This window comes from Gymnoscopelus braueri, assembly GCF_963280865.1.
Source record: "Gymnoscopelus braueri genome assembly, chromosome: 19".
NCBI classification, from domain to species: domain Eukaryota; kingdom Metazoa; phylum Chordata; class Actinopteri; order Myctophiformes; family Myctophidae; genus Gymnoscopelus; species Gymnoscopelus braueri.
Window position 1 is genome coordinate 18,770,949 of NC_137621.1, and position 20,178 is coordinate 18,791,126.

Below are 20,178 nucleotides of genomic sequence, written 5' to 3' on the forward strand. Positions count from 1 at the left end.
TGACTTAACATTGATATTATCAAAAGCAGTAGATTCCAGTAAGTTACAGTTGGTGGAAAAGCTGTGGTTGCTGAATGTGGACTATGGCACCTGCACCTGGATCCTCAACTTCCTGTCTCAGGCAACAGAGAGTCCGAGTGGACAGTCAAACATCGAGAACCATCTCAGTGAGCACAGGATCGCCCCAGGGCTGTGTCTTGAGCCCCCTGCTGTTCACTCTGTTGGGGGTTCATCTGGCGGACGACCTGACCTCCACCGCCAACACCATGGTCATCATTAAGAAGGCCCAGCAGAGGCTACACCCCTTCCAGAGGCTCAAAAAGGCAGGCACCATTGAGTCCATCCTAACCTACGGTTTCACTTCCTGGTTTGGCAGCTGCAAGGCACAAGAGAAACATCAGCTGAACCGAGTGGTGAAGACAGCTGTGAGGTGCCTCTGTTCCCTCCTTGTTGGAGCTATACAGGACGCTGTGCCCTGCCCAAAGAGCCACCAGCATCATAAGGGACCTCCATCACCCTTCCCATGGCCTGTTCGCCCTCCTACCCACGGGGAAGAGGTACAGGATCAATGGCATTAATGCCAGAATGAGCAGGATGCGGAACAGCTTCTTCCCGAGTACAGTGAGGACTGTAGAACCAACTGACCTAGACGGATTGGATACTGTAGGCCTACTTGACTGGACATGATGTACTGTAATTACGTTTTTGAAATGCACAACAGCACTTACTAAACTACTAAACTCCCCGTAACTTTTTTTAAAGGATTGCACCATGGCACTTTACTTATATGTGCTGTGCTGGTAACTTATAGATGAATTATGAATTGCATGTTACATCATTTATTTGTGTGTGTGTGTGTGTGTGTGTGTGTGTGTTAGTTTTGGTCTTTTTATATTTGTTTAGATGGTTTGATGTTTCATGTTTCACTGCATATTCTTCATGTAATTTATGTAAGAACATAGGGAAATTGACAAAGTGATTCTGAAGTGGTGCCGCAGTGCCAAAAAACTGCCGAACTACAAGCTCACACCGCGTTGTGAGCTTGTAGATCTGATCAACATGATTTGGTTAAACCTTACAAGAAGTTTGCCTTGTAAAGCTTTTATTTTGAAAACTTAAAACCGGATCTTATTGCTGTACAGTCGTTTACCTCATTGATCGTTACCATATAAACTAGTGTTGTTATTTTATTGTTGAAATCGAGTTCTCATATTTCAAATCTAGCTACAATCATAACTTTTAAGTGAATAATGGATTTAACAGTTAATCTGAAAACACTCGCCTTTGAATGTGGACTTGAGAAACATGAGAAAGAACTTCTACATCTTCGTGCACGCTCGGCGAGCCTGACAGTTTGTGGGTGCGCGCACGGTGTTTTTTTATGCAAACTTGTTCACTCATTGAAGTAAGTAAGTCACTCATCTCACGGGCCATTGCAGGCAGCTATTTTTGTCAAGTAACCATGGCAAGTAACTCATTGCTAATGTTGGAAGAAGTAGTCCTGCTCAGATTATTTATTTTAAGTATCGCCAGATTCGCCACACAAAGGATGTAGGCCTATATTGAATTACTTTGTTAGAAGTAGGCTATAAATCCTGCATTAAAATGTTTACTTGAGTTAAAGTACAAAAGTATTGACATCAAAATATACTTACAGTCAGTATCAAACATAATAGTAGATACTCATTAAGCAGAATGGTCCATTTCCCAAATTTTGGAATGTAATTACTAATTAGGCTAGTAGTATGTGTTAATGTTGCAGCTGGTAAACGTCGGTCTGATTTGAAATAGCCTACTGTTTGCTGCCTGCTGTGTACCTAACCTGTAATAATTAATTATAATTTATAATAATACATTAGAAGTATACATTTTGTACAATCAATCAGTCAATCAAAGTTGATTTATATAGCACATTTCATACATCATAGTCTTAATTACTTTCCACCAAAGTCACTCATGTCATTGCAGATATTTTTAACAATGTCAACCTATTGTTAACTCCATGTGCATACATTTAGGGGGAACATTCAAAGGCATATTGCAAAAGGTAATTCACTGACATCAGAAGAAGGAAGTGGTCTGTCCATGGGTATATTAGGAATGGGACACATTGGGAAGCAACTCACCCTGATGCTGCTTGAAAGGACTGGGATAAAACCCTCACACATCCAGATCTCCACTAGAAGACCTGAAACATCAGGTAGACCTTATTTCTGGTCGAACCATTCTGTATACAGAACTACAGACCTTTTCAGAGTTTATCGTTTGTTATTGTCTTTGTGTTATCATTTCAGCACAATTTGCACAGAAGGGAATTGAATGTTACTTTGACAACCGCAGGCTGGCAGCGTGGGCAGATGTTCTATTCCTATGTTGTCTGCCCTCTCACATCCCTAAAATATGTGCAGAACTGGCCTCTCACCTGTCCAAGCACTGCCTTGTGTACAGTTACATCTCTGCCATTCCCGTTAAAAGGTATCAGACATAATCACCCGCACATACAAAGTAAAATCTACAGTTTTCATTTAAAAGGGATGTAAGTGATATGTTTTTGATAAACAACACACACACAATCTTGTGTTGTGTTGTTATATTCTGACAATAATCATTGCTATAGAGTGTTTGTTCAATGGTCTCCCCAGCTCTTTAGTAAACAGAAAATATTGTTTTAATATATAGTTTATTTATTATTCCAGTTCAAAGTTTGTCTGCTCATATTTTTGGTCATCACGTTACAGTACAAATTTAACAAAATGAACCTTTATGGGTCCATTTGGTTACATTTGTACAGTCTCTGAGTCACAAATGGACAAACACTGCAGATTATACTGTGTATGCATGCTATTGAATCATTTCTATGCTCTCTTCTCTTCCTCTGTTTCAGATTAGCACAGCTTCTTGGACACAATTTCATCCTCAAACCACAATATGAATTTGTTGCTTCTGACTGTGCAGAGTTGTGGCTGACCCAATGTCCTTTGCCCATGGCTTTGAATGACCCTATGTTGTTAGAAGCATCCTGTCCTCTTGCAATGAGTGGTATGTTGTTTTCTATGATTGCAGCTCAACATCACACACAATGCTGTCTTTAGAGGAAGGTCTTAGTATTTCTATTTGTCATTTCATTAAGTGTACGATAATGAGCCAGAGGGGCTATACCATTCAACACTGAATTCACATATGTTTCAATGACATGGCAGAGCTGTAGACTTGAAATTTAAACTTCAAATCTGAATTTGAGACTTGACATGGACTCCTTTACTGTGATACTATATTTACTTGCGACTTGATAAAAACGTTTGACCAAATTTGACTAGGTAAAACCACAGATAAATAATTTATTCTAACAATAATGCAACTTGAAATGTATCACTTTCACAACATACTAATAACTAAGCAAGCCCTGCCTTGCACATTTCTGCCCTTCTGTTTCTGTTTTTACCTTGGTAAGTGGTTGGGCACTTGTAGTTTCAAGTTTTTAGTCCATTCAGGATTCTGAATGGACTAAAAAGAGCACTGAATGCACACAGACAGACAGACAGACAGACAGACACCACTGAGCCAAGGAACAACAAATACAGTATTTGAATTCACATAACACTGGTAACAGTTTAACAAGCCTGATATTTTAATTCCATTTAGGTGACCTTTCTCTGGGTGTGGAATGGGTGTGTGGGGTATTGTATGCCCTCCTGAATATCTGTACATCTGTTAATCTGGGATCCACTGAGGCTCTCCTTCTGATCAATAACCTCTTTCTACTAAAAGGACCACATACTGAGGAATTCCTTGCACAGAGTTTTGTCAATTCATCTTGTGCACTGTCTTTAGCCTCAGCTGAGTAAGTACAGAGGATTAAAGCAAGATTATTATTATTTATTTTTTTCATCAACTTTTTATCAAGTGTTTGAATTGTACTGCTTTATTGTTAGATTGTACAGAGCAGAAACTAGCTCAAGCTCATTCAAGGCTAGATAAATTAATCATTGCTTACTGATGTTCTCATTACAAAAGTATATCATTTTCTTCTCTTCTTTTTATAAAGGCCTTTCCCCTGGATTAATTTGGCTGACGCCCAGACAAAGGAGACCCCATTGACACTCTTTGTATCAAGAAGAAAATGTATACAGGACAGTTTCTCTGCAGCGTACAAATCACTAAAGTGATTGATGGAGGAAACTCCTATTACATATGTAACGCTCGGGATTCGAACCCTGGTATCCCGCTCAGGAAGGGACACTAAAGCCAAACCTCTTATCCACAATGGGAATCCCCCCTGGCTAGGGGAGATATTATGCTTTTGGTCATCAGGCAGAGGCTCTGAGCCACTCTGCTGCACTGCGCTACGCTACACATTAAAGTATATAGTATCTTATACAATATTATACCATTTAAGATAATGGGTTTTATTTTTAAATCAATTTAAAATAAAAGGTACTTTGCTGCTAAGTGGTTATTTGAAAATGTGTTTCAATGGAAAATATGCATACATTGGGAGAACTTAAGTCAACAGTCAACAACGCCATCTCGAGGCCGTGGGGCTGTACTGACAGGGTCCCTCAAAATTACCACGGTATACAAATCTATTCTCGTTTAATAACAACAAAACAACATTGACCGTCGTGATACATGTCTGCTGGGGTTTAAACACGGCGGTCTCAATTTAGTTCGATGTACAAAGGGCACATTTATGGCTGAAATGCCCTACCACCACCGAGTCATTATCCATTCCAGCTGCACAGATTCGTGGAATTTCGTCAGCATTCGAGAAAGAACGGAAGTGTGAGAATCGGGTCAGAGTGTTTTCTTTTTCCTGCAAAGCAGCAGCAGCGGACTCAGGCAGGGAACAGGCACGTCGCACGATTGCAGTCATTTTAGACTTCCTATAATCTAGTACCTACACACATCGTCTCGTCTATCAACGTTATTACACGTGGTGAGTTGGTCGCCAACTTGTTGTGGTAGTTTTTGTTTCCACTGTTGTCAAGCTATGGTAGCTAAAAACGACAGCTTCCTCCCGACGGTGAAGCTTATGGACATCCTGAGTAGTGTAGTGAAGTGTAGCCTACTGTACGACCAGTGGCAGTGCTCATGTGTGACACAACAAGTCATTTACAGTTTGTCGAGTCAATCAGGAAGACTGCGATGTAGTGCTGGGATGGACTTGGGCTTTTAGAGGTAGAGAGTCTGTCTGTCATCTCTCTCTCTGTCATCGGTCTGTCTGTCTGTCATTCATCTCTGTCTGTCACCTATCTCTCTCCCTCTCTCTCTCGTGGAGAAGGGCGGGGATTCATGTACTTCTCGCTTAGAGACAGGGCTGTTATCTTGTCTTCTTCGTAGCGATGGAGGGGTTAGAAGAAGCCACATCATCTGAGCTGCAGTCCAGGTTGTCATCCCTCTCGGTTTCCTCTTTTCCCGGAATTACATCCACCACGTACGGCGAGGACAGGCTGCTAGACAGGTAACCTGTTGCTGCTGCTTCAATAACCCAACCTGAGATGTTATTTGGAACAAAAAATATTAGTTCTTGTTTTTTCTTTTTTTTTAGCATACTGTGTAATATAATAGCCTTGGATCGAGACTATCATATGATGTATTTGATCGAGTCTGACTTTTGCTTTCGTATCTATGATAGTCTTGGTCTCTACCCCCCTAATAGTCACTGAACATCCGCGCGCAAAGCCCGTACTTCTCCGTGCGTGTACAAAAACAAACATATAAAGTGCTGACCCTGTGGCCATGGATGCTAACTTGACATTAGGAACCTGTGTGCACTGTATTAGTCCGTATTTTTCAATAGATATGTGTTTTAATCCCGTCTGTGCCTGAACGCCATTTTATTTCCTCGTTTACATCCTGTTTACATCGAGGGTAATACCGGCTTTCACCTGATGCGCCCCGCCACTATCACCCATTGAGGAATACAGGGAACTAACGACAGAATCCGACACAGACGGGATTAAAACACATATCTATTGAATAATACGGACTAAAATACAGTCCACACAGGTTCCGAATCTCGAGTTAACATCCGTGGCCACAGGGTCATTACTTTGTATGTTTTGTTTGTACATGTACGGAGAAGTACGGGCTTTGCGCACGGATGTCCAGTGACTATTAGGGGGGTAGAGACCAAGACTATCATAGATACGAAAGTAAAAGTCAGACTCGATAAAAATGGATACATTACAAGAAGAGTGGGCACTTAGGAAAAGTGGGCACCTCGATGTAAACTGTGATATTTTGTGTAAGATGTTAAAAAATTAAATATTTGAAAAATGGTCTTTAGTAATGTAAAGTACACTAGCCATGGTTCACATCACGCTTGTATACAAGCGACATGGGGCCGAGAGTCCCTGGTTTATAGTGGTGTTCGATTTTTTTACATTGCCAACTCTCACATGTACATAAACGTTCAGTTTTCAAATATAAAGTGCTTACCCCCGAGCCACGGATGTTACAAGGCGATCCGGACCGCGATAAGTACCCGTATCTCCCGTATTGTTCAATAAAAAGCATTTTAATCCCATCGCCGGCCATTTTATTTTTTATTTTTTCCCCCTTTTTGTTATGTATCAGAGTGCAATACACCTCCCAACCATTAGTGTCGCATGGTTGAAAGTATCAGAAAATTTGGAGAAAATGGCCGGCGATCGGATTAAAATGCTTTTTATTGAACAATACGGGAGATACGGGTACTTATCGCGGTCCGGATCGCCTTGTAACATCCGTGGCTCGGGGGTAAGCACTTTATATTTGAAATCTGAACGTTTATGTATGTGTGAGTTGGCAATGTAAAAAAAATCGAACACCACTATAAACCAGGGACTCTCGGCACCATGACTGTCATGGTATGACAGTCATGGTGACAGTACACATGATTACTTAAATTTACCCTTCAACTTCTTGTTTATGTCTTTGTTTATTGGATTTACACGTTTTGTAGCAATTTGTAGCAATTCACAAAAAAAACATTTTGGACCAAATAGCCAATTTTACATCGAGGTGCCCACTCTTCCTTAGTGCCCACTCTTCTTGTTACCGATAAAATACATCTATGATAGTCATGATCCAAGGCTAGTGGAGTAACTGCTGTGCGCATTAGATGGTAGCAATTTTCTTATTTGTTTATTTCTATCTATTGTCTCTGTTACAGACTCCAGAATACAGACCTTTCACAAAGCAGTTCCGTCAGCCAGCCCAATATGGACCATGAAACTAAAGACACTACGGATTCTAAACAACACGTCGAGGGGGTGGGTACAGCTGTTTATGTGTGTCAGGTGATGAGCAGCGCATTAGAGTTTGTAACCACTTGAATCCCAGCGTGCCTATTCCGGGGGGAACATGAGCAAAAAATAGCTGATCCACAAGCTCACAATGCATCGCGTTGTGAGCTTGTAGATCAGCTATTTTTGGTGAAGAGATTTGGACAAAAGCGGTCTAAGTACAGTTGGACAGAATGTCTTGTGTGTTTATGTGTGTTTTCAGGGTAATCAGGAGACGCCTGCTGAGCAGGCCCTAGAGGGAGACACAGAGGGGAACAGCACTGCTGGGAACGGCCAGCTCTCTGATGAGATGAAAGGTGAGAATCTACGGGGTATTACACCCAATTATATTCTCACATCTACGCTTTGGATTCAGATGTTTAGAAACATTAATCATGATGAATAGAGGAGGTAGAGTAATTCTATCCAACACTTTTTTGATTAATTGAATATTTGAGAAGCGAGCCAACTTGAAAAACTTTTGAATAGATTTTTTTCACGCTGGGCAAGACCTCGCCGGATGAGTGTCCAAACGGACGTACTGGAATTTGGCGGAAGTACCGCCCAAGGAAATTACGTTGAGGCTTGACAAGGCTTGAGGCTTTACATTTTCCATGAATGAAATAAGTGTTGTGATTGGTCAAAAAGATGGTTTCCGAGGGAAACACATACGACGGAAGTCCTGCCCCTATAGACACTCTCTGCATTAGGTTGAGACCAGGCTAGATTTTTTGGATAATCAATTAAATCTATTAGTCTGATTAATCACTTAAGCCCTATTTCAGTGGTCGCGATGCAACACATGAGCTTGCTATTTAATTTTTTTAAATTAAAATGTCTTCTTTTTTATAATCAATTAAATACATAAGTTTGATTTACTGTAGTAACCCTAGTGTGGATTCAGATGTTTCAATCATTAATTACAATGAATAGATTAGAGTAGAGCTTTGTCCTCCACAGAAGTAGAATTGTGGTCTTCGGCTTTACAAGTTACAACAATAACATCAATTAATAGATAAAACAGTTAATCACATTTGCAGTTGAGCCATGTGGTAGAGTGGAATTAGGACTTCATTAAGGAAAGGAAGGTATGAAAGAATCTTTTGTGGCTCTAGGAGCTCCATAGCGCCTGGATTTGTTGAAGCGCTATGGAGTCTGAGACACTTCGCACTATAAGATATACGTTTATTACATGAGTTCATGGGAGACGTACACTCAGGTCGGTGGTCAAGTAGCGAGCAGACACTGTTGGCAGATTTTGTGAGAGAAATAAGCAGCCGGGTCTATGAACAAGCCCAAAATAAGTGACTATGAGCACTAAACTTATATACATTGGCTATTTGAAAATAACCGATCGTTGTGAGCTTGTAGATCTGCTGTTTTCAAAACAAATCTTGATTTTTTAAAAATATTTTCTTAAACATTTTAACACAAATCTGGTACGGGGGTCCCTGGCACAAACATTTTCAGATGGGGGTGTCTGTGGACAAATGCATATACATTTTGGGGTCCTTGACATGAAAATGTTTGAGAACCACTGGTTTAAAGAACATTTAGGAAGCAAGCCCCAAAAAACGCAACCCGCTACCAATATTTACGAGCGACTTTACAGAAAAACAAGCCCAAAGCCACTTATAATAAGCAGACATGGCAACATTGGGAGCAGAGCAGAGCTATATAACATATAGGACTAAGTTGTACTGAAATCAATAAATTCCAGGCCTGTGCCATGGCGTCTTCAGTTGACCCTATGATATTCAGATGGTCAAAACATATCATAAGGCCAAATGTGAACAACACAACAAAATAAAGAATAATTCTGCTATAATTCTCCCACAGCCTCCCTGAGGGAAGTATATTAATTTAATTAAAAAGTGGACGGTATCAAAATGCAATATCAGTCATTTTTCTCACACACTCATATTTCTCTTTTGATGATACTTGCTTAAAGGTACTGTAAGTGATATTTTTGGGTTAAAACAAAGTGTTGGGGCGCATACCACATATAGGCTCTAATGCAGCCTGACAGCTACAAATGTTTTGTTAAAAGGTTAAAGCTCTATATTCTGATAGTACTAATTGTATAGGGTGTATGTTCATTAACAGGTGTCTCCCCGTCTCTCCACCGCTATCAGCTTCAATTCTACTAATACTATTCCAGTTCCAATTTTGTCTGCTCGTTTCTTTGTGTCACCACTTTCACTTGTTTAATCTGGATCCTGTGCAAGTTCTCTCTCCTGATTGGATAAAATTGGTATCCTGACCTGACAATGCAATTTCTGTTTACTAAAGAGTAGACAGGGAGACTCCCGTTACTGAACAAACACTCTATAGTCTATATCAATGCGGGCCATCAGAATATAGAGCTATTTAATACTTATTTTAACAAAAGAATATCAATTAACCTACCTTTTTTAAAGCACCTAAGTATATACAAGTTTTATTGTGTTCTTCGCTTCAACTCCAGGCCAAATGCCACCATTGAAGCCTCCATCAACATGGACATCTGAAGCAATAAAGGAACTGAAGGCCAAGCTTCGACTGGAGAAGGACAGCGTGGTGACGATATACAGAGGGGACATCATGACGGTGCACGTTCCTACCGTCCCTGAGGGCAAACAGGTTTGCTGGGAGTTTGCTACAGATGGTTATGACATCGGCTTCGGCGTATATTTTGACTGGACTCCTGTCACCAGCAGGTCTATCACAGTCCACATCAGCGAATCGAGCGATGACGAAGATGAGGATGACCTTGAAGGTCAGTGCGTGCCCTAAACAATGGTATCGGGCTTAAGTGGTTAACAGTTGATTCTGGTAAATTGTGTAGATATGTGTCTCTGCCTGGTATATTTGATAGTTTTCTTGAATTTGTGGTACGTGCTTTGTGCTGCAGGACCCATCAGTAGCGGAGATGTTGAGAAAGGCTCCAAAGCAGTGTCCAACTCCAACCTCGGTGAAATCTTGCCCGTCTACCGCCAAGACAGCCACTTGTCTGTGCACGGCGGCAGTCATGAATTCCCAGGTGAAGGCACTTACCTCCTGAAGTTTGATAACTCTTACTCACTTTGGAGAAATAAAACACTGTACTACAGAGTATATTATAGTGCCTGAATCCTATTCCCTGTTGTCTGTGAATGTATGATACACAAGAACTATTATTCCAAGAACTATGAACTATTTTTTGATTCCACACATGGTAAAAGAGATAGAATATTATGTAATGGTTAGCAATAGGCACATCTATTTTTTACCACTATCAGCTTGTATCGCCCCAGGGGCCACATGTTAAATTTATACGGTCAGAGCATTTTGAACGCAACATGTCCCTCAGTGTCTTACTGATAGATATTTTCTGAAGCATTTCATATACTGTATGTGCCATGTATCCATGTATTTACTGTGCAGTTAGATAAAGTGAATTATATATTGTCATAAGCCATAACATTTTTATTTTATTATTTTATGGAAGCAGAGATCAGGGAACCCCTGACATGTGCTTTGTATGGGTCAGATGTATTGTTCTAAAGTCCTGAGTGTTCATCTAACTTACATAATTAAATTAACCCTCAGGATTTGACTGTGTACTTAATCAGAAGTGCTAACGAAATGGGATTGTTTTTGTTTCCTGTATGTTCCCCTTTTTTATGATTCTTAAGTTCATTTTGTTCTTGTTATTTGTATTTATGCAACCGCATTCTGGCTGATTGTTTTCTAAAGTCTTTGTGAAATCTGACCATGTTTGTTAATAATTTGACAAATAGTGTGCACAGCAAGGCTAATGTTTTATCTATGTACTTTCATTGTGGACATTGTTAAGACACAAGATAAAAGTCTGTAAGGACGTTGAATGTGTTGGAGGAAGTTTTACAGGTTGTCCAGAATGGTTCACAACCTGTCTTTTATGACACAAATAAAAGCCATCCCTTATCACGTGAAGCTGGTATTATGTAATATAGATTCAATATTTACATTTGACTTGCCCCCGCATAGCTTGTTGGTTTTGAGCGAGGGATCTGATCTCAACCACAATTCAGCCACAGGATGTCTTTCAGATTATTTCCTCGAAATGGTTTTTATCCACAAATGTAAATGAAAGTCACTGCATTTGTATATCCCCTTTGTATTGGACATATTTTTGTAATGTCTAGTCCTAATTATATCCAATCATCCTTGTTGGTCTGATTTACAAAATCAATGCTTTTACCTCATTAACTCACTTGTGGTGTGCATGTTTCCAAAGATTTCTTGCTGATTTCCAAGGCTTTTGCTGCTAATGTTGTGTACAATATAAACAACTGATTCAATGCTTCCCATGTCTGCTGTACTGTATTGTTTAAATATGTTACATATTTGTCCTGATTTTTTTTCCATAATAAAGAGGAAAATATTGTGTAGTTTTCTGAGAGTTACTTATGGTATTTATGTTTTTTTTTTATGCTGAATCTGAAGGATAAATTATGTGGATACAGTTATACTTCTCCGTTTATGGATGGAAAAAAACGTATCTTTAAACATTACTTCAATCTGAATGTGAATGTATATGAAGACACTGTATCCAGATGTATGCTTCTCAGCTCTGTGCATAATGGGTTATTTGAAAGGTGTTAAAGAATCATGTTTGGTTAAATCACCGCCCCTTCGTTAAATAATCATTTTTGGTTTAATCACCCCCTCTTCTTAACTCTATATTCTGGATTTCTGATTGCTATGGTCTTTCAGGGAAGCGACGGACTGTGGCCAACTGCAGTGGTCGAGCATTAAACCTGTACCCTTCGGCTCACCAGGCAGTGACACTAACCATTCGCCTACAGCTCTACATGGAATCTGTGGTTCTAAAACATTTTGTTGTGAAGGAGACTCGGTCCGTTTGGACCCAAAGAGACTGGGTGATGATGTAGTGGTCTAATCATCAGACTCAACACAGAGATTCCATGTTCATGTCTCTTAGTAGTTTTGAAGTGTTCGTTTGTATGTTAGGCTTCGTAAAATTGAAATACTCCAGTCCTTAGTTCTTTGTTTTTCAACTTTACCTAACTGAAGGCTAACATAAAAAAGAGAACGCTTCAAATATACAAGAGACATCTGCCTTGAGTGACTGAGAGATGGTGTAGTGGTCTGATGATAAGGTCGTCCCAATCCCATATTTCAATGTTGTTGTACTTTGACATTTTCAAGGACAAAATACAAAAAATCAAGTCAAAACTACTGAAAGACACCTGCTGAAGGCCCAAAGGTGCGTTGGTGCCATCAATGTACATGGATAGCCATGGTTCACATGACGCTTGTATACAAGCGTCATGGTGCCCTGTCCCCCTGGTCTAAAGTTTTGTTCGATTTTTTCAGATTGCCATCGCTCACATAAACATAAACGTTCAGATTTCAAATATAAAGTGCTTACCACCGAGCCACGGATGTTACAAGGCGATGTGGACCGCGATGAGTACCCGTATCTCCCGTATTGTTCAATAAAAAGCATTTTAATCCCATCGCCGTCCATTTTCTCCAAATTGTCTCCCATTGTTTCAACCATGCGACACTAATGGTTGGGAGGTGTATTGCACTCTGATACATTACAAAACAAAAAAAAACAAAAAAAGAAAATGGACGGCGATGGGATTAAAATGCTTTTTATTGAACAATACGGGAGATACGGGTACTCATCGCGGTCCGCATCGCCTTGTAACATCCGTGGCTCGGTGGTAAGCACTTTATATTTGAAATCTGAACGTTTATGTTTATGTGAGAGATGGCAATGTGAAAAAATCGAACACAACTTTAGACCAGGGGGACTCGGCACCATGACTGTCATGGTATGACAGTCATGTTTCAGGGCTAGTACATGGATGACCATCAGGGGGACTCTGTTCCTCCCCTGTTTCCTGATAGTTAATGGTGGGGGGTTATGTCTATAAGAACTCTTCCCAGCTAAAGTTTTACATGAAGAAATTCCAAGTGAATAATAGCTGCAAGCAAGCAATAAGCGGTTTATAATATATATAATACAGCGCCACCCTGTGGCCGATGGTTGTGAGTTTCGGGCCTTGGCCGTTTGGCATAGCCCTCTACCATATTGCCGAGTTTCGTAAAAAGTGACCACACGGTTGGGCCAGAACTGCAAAAACGGCGGAAGAAAAGGGGCAGTTTCAAAGAGGCTTCGAGCCTGATAGGCCTCGAAACCTCAATGATGATGCCAATCCCCGAGCTCTTTCGTAGAATTCAATGTCGCCCTCTCGGGTATCCGTGTTTGAGCACGCACGCACACACCCATAATCCATAACCAGTGGTGTAAAGTAATTAAGTACATTTACTCAAGTACTGCACATAAGTACAATTTTGAGGTATGTTCACTTTACCTGAGCATTTACAGTTTCCAGTACTTTCACTTCTACTTCACTACATCTCAGAGGCAAATATTGTGCTTTTACTCCACTACAATTGTTTGAAAACTTAGTTACTAGTTACTTTGTAGATTTGGATTATTATTATACAAAACTTCTCACTTCTAAAAATCATTTCTACTTTGGTACTTGGTACTTTTCTTTGAAAAAAAAACAAGACTCGCGCAACAAAAATCGGCAAGACACACCATCTCCGGTATACTTCCTGTATCTGCGTAGTCTCGCGTCTGCGTGAAGTGGGCGGATGCCAACCTGCTTCCGGTCTCCTAAAAAGGAGTCCGCCCACTTCATGCGGACACGAGACTACGCAGATACGGGATACGGGAAGTAATTAAACCGGAGATGGTGTGTCTTGCCAACTTCTGTTGGGAGAGTACCAAAGTAGAAATGATTTTTAGAAGTGAGAAGTTTTGTAATAATAATCCAAATCTGTTTTGTGCTATGGCTGGGGTGGGGGCGGGGCGGCTGGGACATACAGGCTGGGACATTTGGACTGCTCCACTCCTTGTAATAATAATAATAATAATAATAATACCAGCTAACATCCCTGCCTTGTTGACATAATTATTTTAGGCTGCTTTACATTATGGTAGTTAGTTAATAACAATCATATTTGATTTATTGAAGTGAAGGAATATATTCTACTATTTCTTGATACATTTTCAGTAATCCCATCAGCGTCTTTTTGCGACACGGTCTGACTTTTTGATGGTTACAGGGGGACGTCGTGACGACGTCATAGAAGATATATGAATGATAAGTAAGTCAGTAAACTATAGAGTGTAGTGTCTCAATAAACTATAGGATCATAGAATACAGAGAGACAGTGTAGTGTCTCAGTAAACTATAGGATCAATGAATACAGAGAGACAGTGTAGTGTCTCAGTAAACTATAGGATCATAGAATACAGAGAGACAGTGTAGTGTCTCCAACAGTTTTTTTCTAACAATAACTGTTGTGTTTTCTTGTTGTGTTCCTTGTTTCTTAGTTATACTTGGTGTTTTACAATACAGTTGTGTTTCTTTACATATTTTAGAAATATATCTTCCTAGTTCTAGTTTTAATTTACACTTGTGTACCTTTTGTTTTGTAGTGATGTCTGAGTGTTTCCTGTTTGCTGCTACCTGTCTTGTCTCACCATGTAATTTGCAAATGTTGTTCACCTGTGTCTTGTTTAGCCCTAGCCAATCGTGTGTTGATTGTCCATAGATAAGCACCTGTGTCTCCAATGTGTTTCTGATTGCCCTTCACTGCCAGTCTGTTTGTTGTATGTAGTTGTCTGTGAGTATCTGGTCTCCTTGATTCGGTGTACAGTATGTAGGCTTTCTTCTTGTGCTTTTACAAGTGAAACTTGCAAGTGCCCTCCTATAGTCTTTCTCGTGCTCCTTGTGTTCCCTGGTTTTTGTCATAATAAAAACAAGAAAACTCCTTGTATCTGAACTAGTCTGCCTTGGACTTTCTGTCCTGCACTCCCTCCTGACTCGCATAGTGACAGCAGTCTTCATTACTTTTGGAGTCTCTCATTCTCCCCTCTCACATTTTGGCTTGTTTGTCTTTTGGTTTGCATCCATCATCCAACTCCTTACTTCTAAGACATTTTAATTTCAATGACCCCCATATCTCTGAGTGTACAAATGGACCATTAGGGGTCCATTTGGTTCCATTTTGTACACTCTCTGGAGTTACAGAAATGTAAGGGGACATTCAGAACCCCTTCAAGAAACCATGAGGGTCCCCTGGACCCCACTTTGAAAACCACTGCTTTAGACACATCCACTACAGATTCTGCAGACTAACTCACTCATAAACAACTAGTTAATTAGCCTTTGTCTTTATATTCATAATCAATTCTGTGTTTAAGTGTATTGCTCTTATTTTGTCTAGATTAAAACTGCTAGTTTTGGTCTTCTGAAATTGATAAATGACTTTAAGATATGACAATAACAAATATGTGTTTTGATAACATTAAACATCCCTCTGTTTGCTCTCCAACCATCTGTTGCATGTTTTTTTTTCAACAGATGGTTTTTAACAAAACTTTTTAACAAAACTCAAAAAAGTTGTGTCATAATGAACCCTGATCATCAGTGAATCTAGTAGATTCAGTCATTCTGTCAGGGGGAGAGGTGTTTGCTGTAGACTTTCAACTTTTGACCTGCCACCTCTCCCTTAAAATTCAAATATTACCTCGAGTTTCTATTTAGTGTGAAAAGCCTGGTGGCGCAAGAGAAAAGGAGAGGCCTCGCAGGTGGAAGGTTGGGGGTTTGAATCTTGGTCCTGGTAAATCTCTATCTTTGCTCTTTTTAAGGCGAGGAGCGTGGAACCAGCCCGCCTCCCTCCTCACGCCCTCTTTTAGCTCCGGTAGGAGGGGGAGGAGCATGGGTAAAGCCCACCTCCAGGGGGAGGAGCTTAATAAATTTACATACTAAGCAAAGGAATTTGTGTTGTATAGCATTAACATTATTAGCATTATAGCCGACTTATTTGTTATTTCTTTGACCACTGTTGTATGTTTTTTTATTGAGGCACTTTGAAGTTTTGTATTGATTGTTGTTTTGGTTGTTTGAGATATTTTGTATTAGTTGTTGGAGTGGACTTTTGTATTAGTTGAGGTTTGAACCCTGAACCTTTGGTTTATAAACCGCTGATTCATCTATTGAGCCACGCTGGCATAGAAGATGCAATTGGGAATGTAATACTTAACTCACCTTTTACAATTTAGATGGAAAGTGAAAAATGCTCTTTGGGAGTTTTGAACCCAGAATCTTTGGATTATAAACCCTTGATTCTTCTATTGAGCCACGCTGGCATAGGAGATATAATCGCGAATGTAATAGTTAACTCACCTTTCACAATTTAGATGGAAAGTGAAAAATGCTCTTTGGGAGCTTTGAAGCCAGAACCCTCGGATTTTAAACCCCTGAGTTATCATTTGAGCCATGTTAGCATGGAAGAAGCAATCGGGAATGTAATACTTATCACACCTTTCACAATTTAGATGGAAAGTGAAAAATGCTCTTTGTAAGCTTTGAACCCAGACCTTTGGATTATAAACCCCTGATTCATCTATTGAGCCACACTGGCATAGGAGATGTGAACGGGAATGTAATACTTAGCTCACTTTTCACAATTTAGATGGAAAGTGAAAAATGTTCTTCGGGAGTTTTGAACCCAGAATATTCAGATTATGAACCCCTAATTTATCATTTCAGCCATGGTTTGTACTCCTGACGCATGTGCCATGCTAGCATGCAACATGCAAATGAGAATGTAATGATTAACTGAGAATGTAATACTTCACCCACCTTTGAGAATTTAGACGGAGAGTGATTTTTTTCCTTCTGGAGTTTTGGTCCTTAAACGTTCTGTTTATAAACCCTTGATTCATCATTTGAGCCATGGTTTGTACTCCTGACTCACATGCCATGCTAGCATGGAAGGTGGAATTGAGAATGTAACTAGAAAAAGTGCTCCTCGGAGCACAGGTCTCCTCCAGGTCACGTCGGTTATTGTGGCCTCCTGGTGGCGCTATAACAGGCCAATGTGAAAAGGGTGGCATTTCTTCCTCGGCCTAGTGGGAATGAGCGTGCATTCATGATTTGAGGCATTTTGTTGCAAAAATGTGTTTTGCTAAATTAGACCTGCTGGTGGCGCTATAACAGGCCAATGTGAAAAGGGTGGCATTTCTTCCTTGGCCTAGTGGGAATGTGCGTGCAAATTTTCACGGAAATCACACGCTGCGTTCATGATTTGAGACATTTTGTTCAAAACGGACCAATCCTGCCAACTTTGGAAGCCAACCTTAGCCAATCAGGATGGAATATGAAATATCGGACAGATCAGTCTTGATCACATGACTATAGAGATACTGTGTACCGATTTGCGTGATGTTTAGCTAAAATCTGTAGGAGTAATATCCAAAAATGTGTTTTGCACAAATCGGCCTCCTGGTGGCGCTATAACAGGCCCATGTGAAACATTTTGGGCAGAGGTTCTGCTGTGGCATCCAGGGAGTGTGTGTGTGCAGTTTCACAGCAACCGGGCCAACGGTAGCGGAGATTAGCTGGTAACAGACAGAAGGACGGACGGACGGACGGACGGACGGACGGACGGACACACGGACAGGGGGTAAAACATACTCTCTCGCCATGCCTTTCGGCCTGGCGGAGACAATAATTAACTAAGAATGTGATACTTAACCCACCTTTTAGAATTTAGATGGAGAGTGAAAAAGTTCTTTAGGAGTTTTGAACCTTTAACCAACGGTTCATAAATCACTGATTTATCTCACATTCTAGGTGGCATGGAAGATGCAGTAGAGAATGTATTACTTCACCCACCTTCGAGAATTTAGACGGAGGGTGAATGTTTTTCTTCTGGAGTTTTGGCCCTTAAACTTTCTGTTTATAAACCACTGATTTAATATTTGAGCCACAGTGGCATTGAAGATGCAACCGAGAATGTAATATTTAACCCCCCTTTTAGAATTTAGATAGAGTGATGATAATGTTCTTCATGAGGTTTGATCCCTGAACCTTTTATTTATAAAACCCTGAATAATACCTTGAGCCACACGAACATGGAAAACTCACGTAAGAATGCAATACTTAAACAACCTCTTCGATTTTAGATTGAGAGTGAAAAACTATATTAAGGAGTTTCAAACTCTAAAGGTCCTTACACACCGGGGCGATTTTTTCCATGCGAATAATACGTTTTTTTTAAAAACCTTATAAAGTCAATGCAAGCTTCCACACCAGTTTCGCGGAGCAAAAAAAGCGTCTTTTAATTATTCGGAACGAGTCCGAATTTTGCGTATATTCGTATATTCGCCGGTGTGTAACCGCCTTTAACCTTCAGCTTATGAATCCCTGGTATATCTCCTGAGCCACACTGATATGGAAGATGCAACTCTATTTAATGACTATACGATATGACAATAACGGATTTGTATTTTGATGACATTAAACATCCCTCTGTTTGCTCTCAATGAAAGAGTAAATCTGGGTGCAGAAAAAAATGTTCCAACAGATGTTTTTTTTTAACAATAACTGTTGTGTTTTCTTGTTGTGTTCCTTGTTTCTTAGTTATACTTGGTATTTTACAATACAGTTGTGTTTCTTTACATATTTTAGAAATATATCTTCTTAGTTCTAGTTTTAATTTACACTTGTGTACCTTTTGTTTTGTAGTGATGTCTGAGTGTTTCCTGTTTGCTGCTACCTGTCTTGTCTCACCATGTCATTTACAAATGTTGTTCACCTGTGTCTTGTTTAGCCCTAGCCAATCGTGTGTTGATTGTCCATAGATAAGCACCTGTGTCTCCACTGTGTTTCTGTTTGCCCTTCACTGCCAGTCTGTTTGTTGTATGTAGTTGTCTGTGAGTATCTTAGTGTTTGATCTAGTCTCCTTGATTCGGTGTATGTAGGCTTTCTTCTTGTGCTTTTACAAGTGAAACTTGCAAGTGCCCTCCTATAGCCCTACTCGTGCTCCTTGTGTTCCCTGGTTTTTGTCATAATAAAAACAAGAAAACTCCTTGTATCTGAACTAGTCTGCCTTGGTCTTTCTGTCCTGCACTCCCTCCTGACTCGCATAGTGACAGCAGTCTTCATTACTTTTGGAGTCTCTCATTCTCCCCTCTCACATTTGGGCTTGTTTGTCTTTTGGTTTGCATCCATCATCCAACTCCTTACTTCTAAGACATTTTAATTTCAATGACCCCCATATCTCTGAGAGTGTACAAATGGACCATTAGGGGTCCATTTGGTTCCATTTTGTACACTCAGGAGTGTAAGGAAAAATGACCCTCAAGAAACCATGAGGGTCCCCTGGACCCCACTTTGAAAACCACTGCTTTATACACATCCACTACAGATTCTGCAGACTCACTCATAAACAATTAGTTAATTAGTCTTTGTCTTTATATTCATAATCAATTCTGTGTTTTAGTGTATTGCTCTTATTTTGTTTGAACTCTGAGCCAGGTTCACACTCTTGATTAAAGCTGCTAGTTTTGGTCTTCTGAAATTGATAAATGACTAAGATATGACAATAACGAATATGTGTTTTGATAACATTAAACATCCCTCTGTTTGCTCTCCAACCATCTGTTGCATGTTTTTTTTTTTCAAAAGATGGTTTTTAACAATAACCTAAAGCTCAAAAAAGTTGTGTCATAATGAACCCTGATCATCAGTGAATCTAGTAGATTCAGTCATTCTGTCAGGGGGAGAGGTGTTTGCTGTAGACTTTCAACTTTTGACCTGCCACCTCTCCCTTAAAATTCAAATATTACCTCGAGTTTCTATTTAGTGTGAAAAGCCTGGTGGCGCAAGAGAAAAGGAGAGGCCTCGCAGGTGGAAGGTTGGGGGTTTGAATCTTGGTCCTGGTAAATCTCTATCTTTGCTCTTTTTAAGGCGAGGAGCGTGGAACCAGCCCGCCTCCCTCCTCACGCCCTCTTTTAGCTCCGGTAGGAGGGGGAGGAGCATGGGTAAAGCCCACCTCCAGGGGG

The 20,178-nt window shown here is 40.2% G+C and overlaps 2 protein-coding genes across 4 annotated transcripts; both read left to right on the top strand.

Annotated features, from left to right (window-relative positions):
• Positions 1 to 1,999: 1,999 nt before the first annotated feature.
• noxred1 (NADP-dependent oxidoreductase domain containing 1) lies at positions 2,000 to 4,245 on the top strand. Its single transcript, XM_080413839.1, has 5 exons — positions 2,000 to 2,200; positions 2,295 to 2,475; positions 2,885 to 3,039; positions 3,643 to 3,841; positions 4,046 to 4,245. Exons 1-5 carry the CDS (start codon positions 2,086 to 2,088, stop codon positions 4,164 to 4,166), a joined length of 771 nt encoding a protein of 256 aa, XP_080269965.1. The 5' UTR covers positions 2,000 to 2,085; the 3' UTR covers positions 4,167 to 4,245.
• Positions 4,246 to 4,635: 390 nt separating this feature from the next.
• Positions 4,636 to 11,677, top strand: tmed8 (transmembrane p24 trafficking protein 8). Of its 3 annotated transcripts, none has more exons than XM_080414376.1 (6): positions 4,636 to 4,936; positions 5,282 to 5,461; positions 7,157 to 7,256; positions 7,492 to 7,585; positions 9,736 to 10,026; positions 10,162 to 11,677. In XM_080414376.1, exons 2-6 carry the CDS (start codon positions 5,343 to 5,345, stop codon positions 10,377 to 10,379), a joined length of 822 nt encoding a protein of 273 aa, XP_080270502.1. In that variant the 5' UTR covers positions 4,636 to 4,936; positions 5,282 to 5,342; the 3' UTR covers positions 10,380 to 11,677. The 3 variants fall into 3 exon arrangements, with proteins under 3 accessions (XP_080270502.1, XP_080270501.1, XP_080270500.1); XM_080414374.1 differs by having other exon boundaries at positions 4,637 to 4,936; positions 5,341 to 5,461; XM_080414375.1 differs by having other exon boundaries at positions 4,636 to 5,461.
• Positions 11,678 to 20,178: the final 8,501 nt, after the last annotated feature.

Bases quoted from the DNA above. Each gene is read 5' to 3' on its own strand.
- tmed8 (XM_080414375.1), top strand. From the start codon at position 5,343: ATGGAGGGGTTAGAAGAAGCCACATCATCTGAGCTGCAGTCCAGGTTG. The intron at 5,462-7,156 runs GTAACCTGTTGC...TCTCTGTTACAG, and splicing joins GAGGACAGGCTGCTAGACAG to ACTCCAGAATACAGACCTTT. The intron at 7,257-7,491 runs GTGGGTACAGCT...GTGTGTTTTCAG, and splicing joins CTAAACAACACGTCGAGGGG to GGTAATCAGGAGACGCCTGC.
- noxred1 (XM_080413839.1), top strand. From the start codon at position 2,086: ATGGGTATATTAGGAATGGGACACATTGGGAAGCAACTCACCCTGATG. The intron at 2,201-2,294 runs GTAGACCTTATT...TTATCATTTCAG, and splicing joins TAGAAGACCTGAAACATCAG to CACAATTTGCACAGAAGGGA. The intron at 2,476-2,884 runs GTATCAGACATA...CCTCTGTTTCAG, and splicing joins TCTGCCATTCCCGTTAAAAG to ATTAGCACAGCTTCTTGGAC.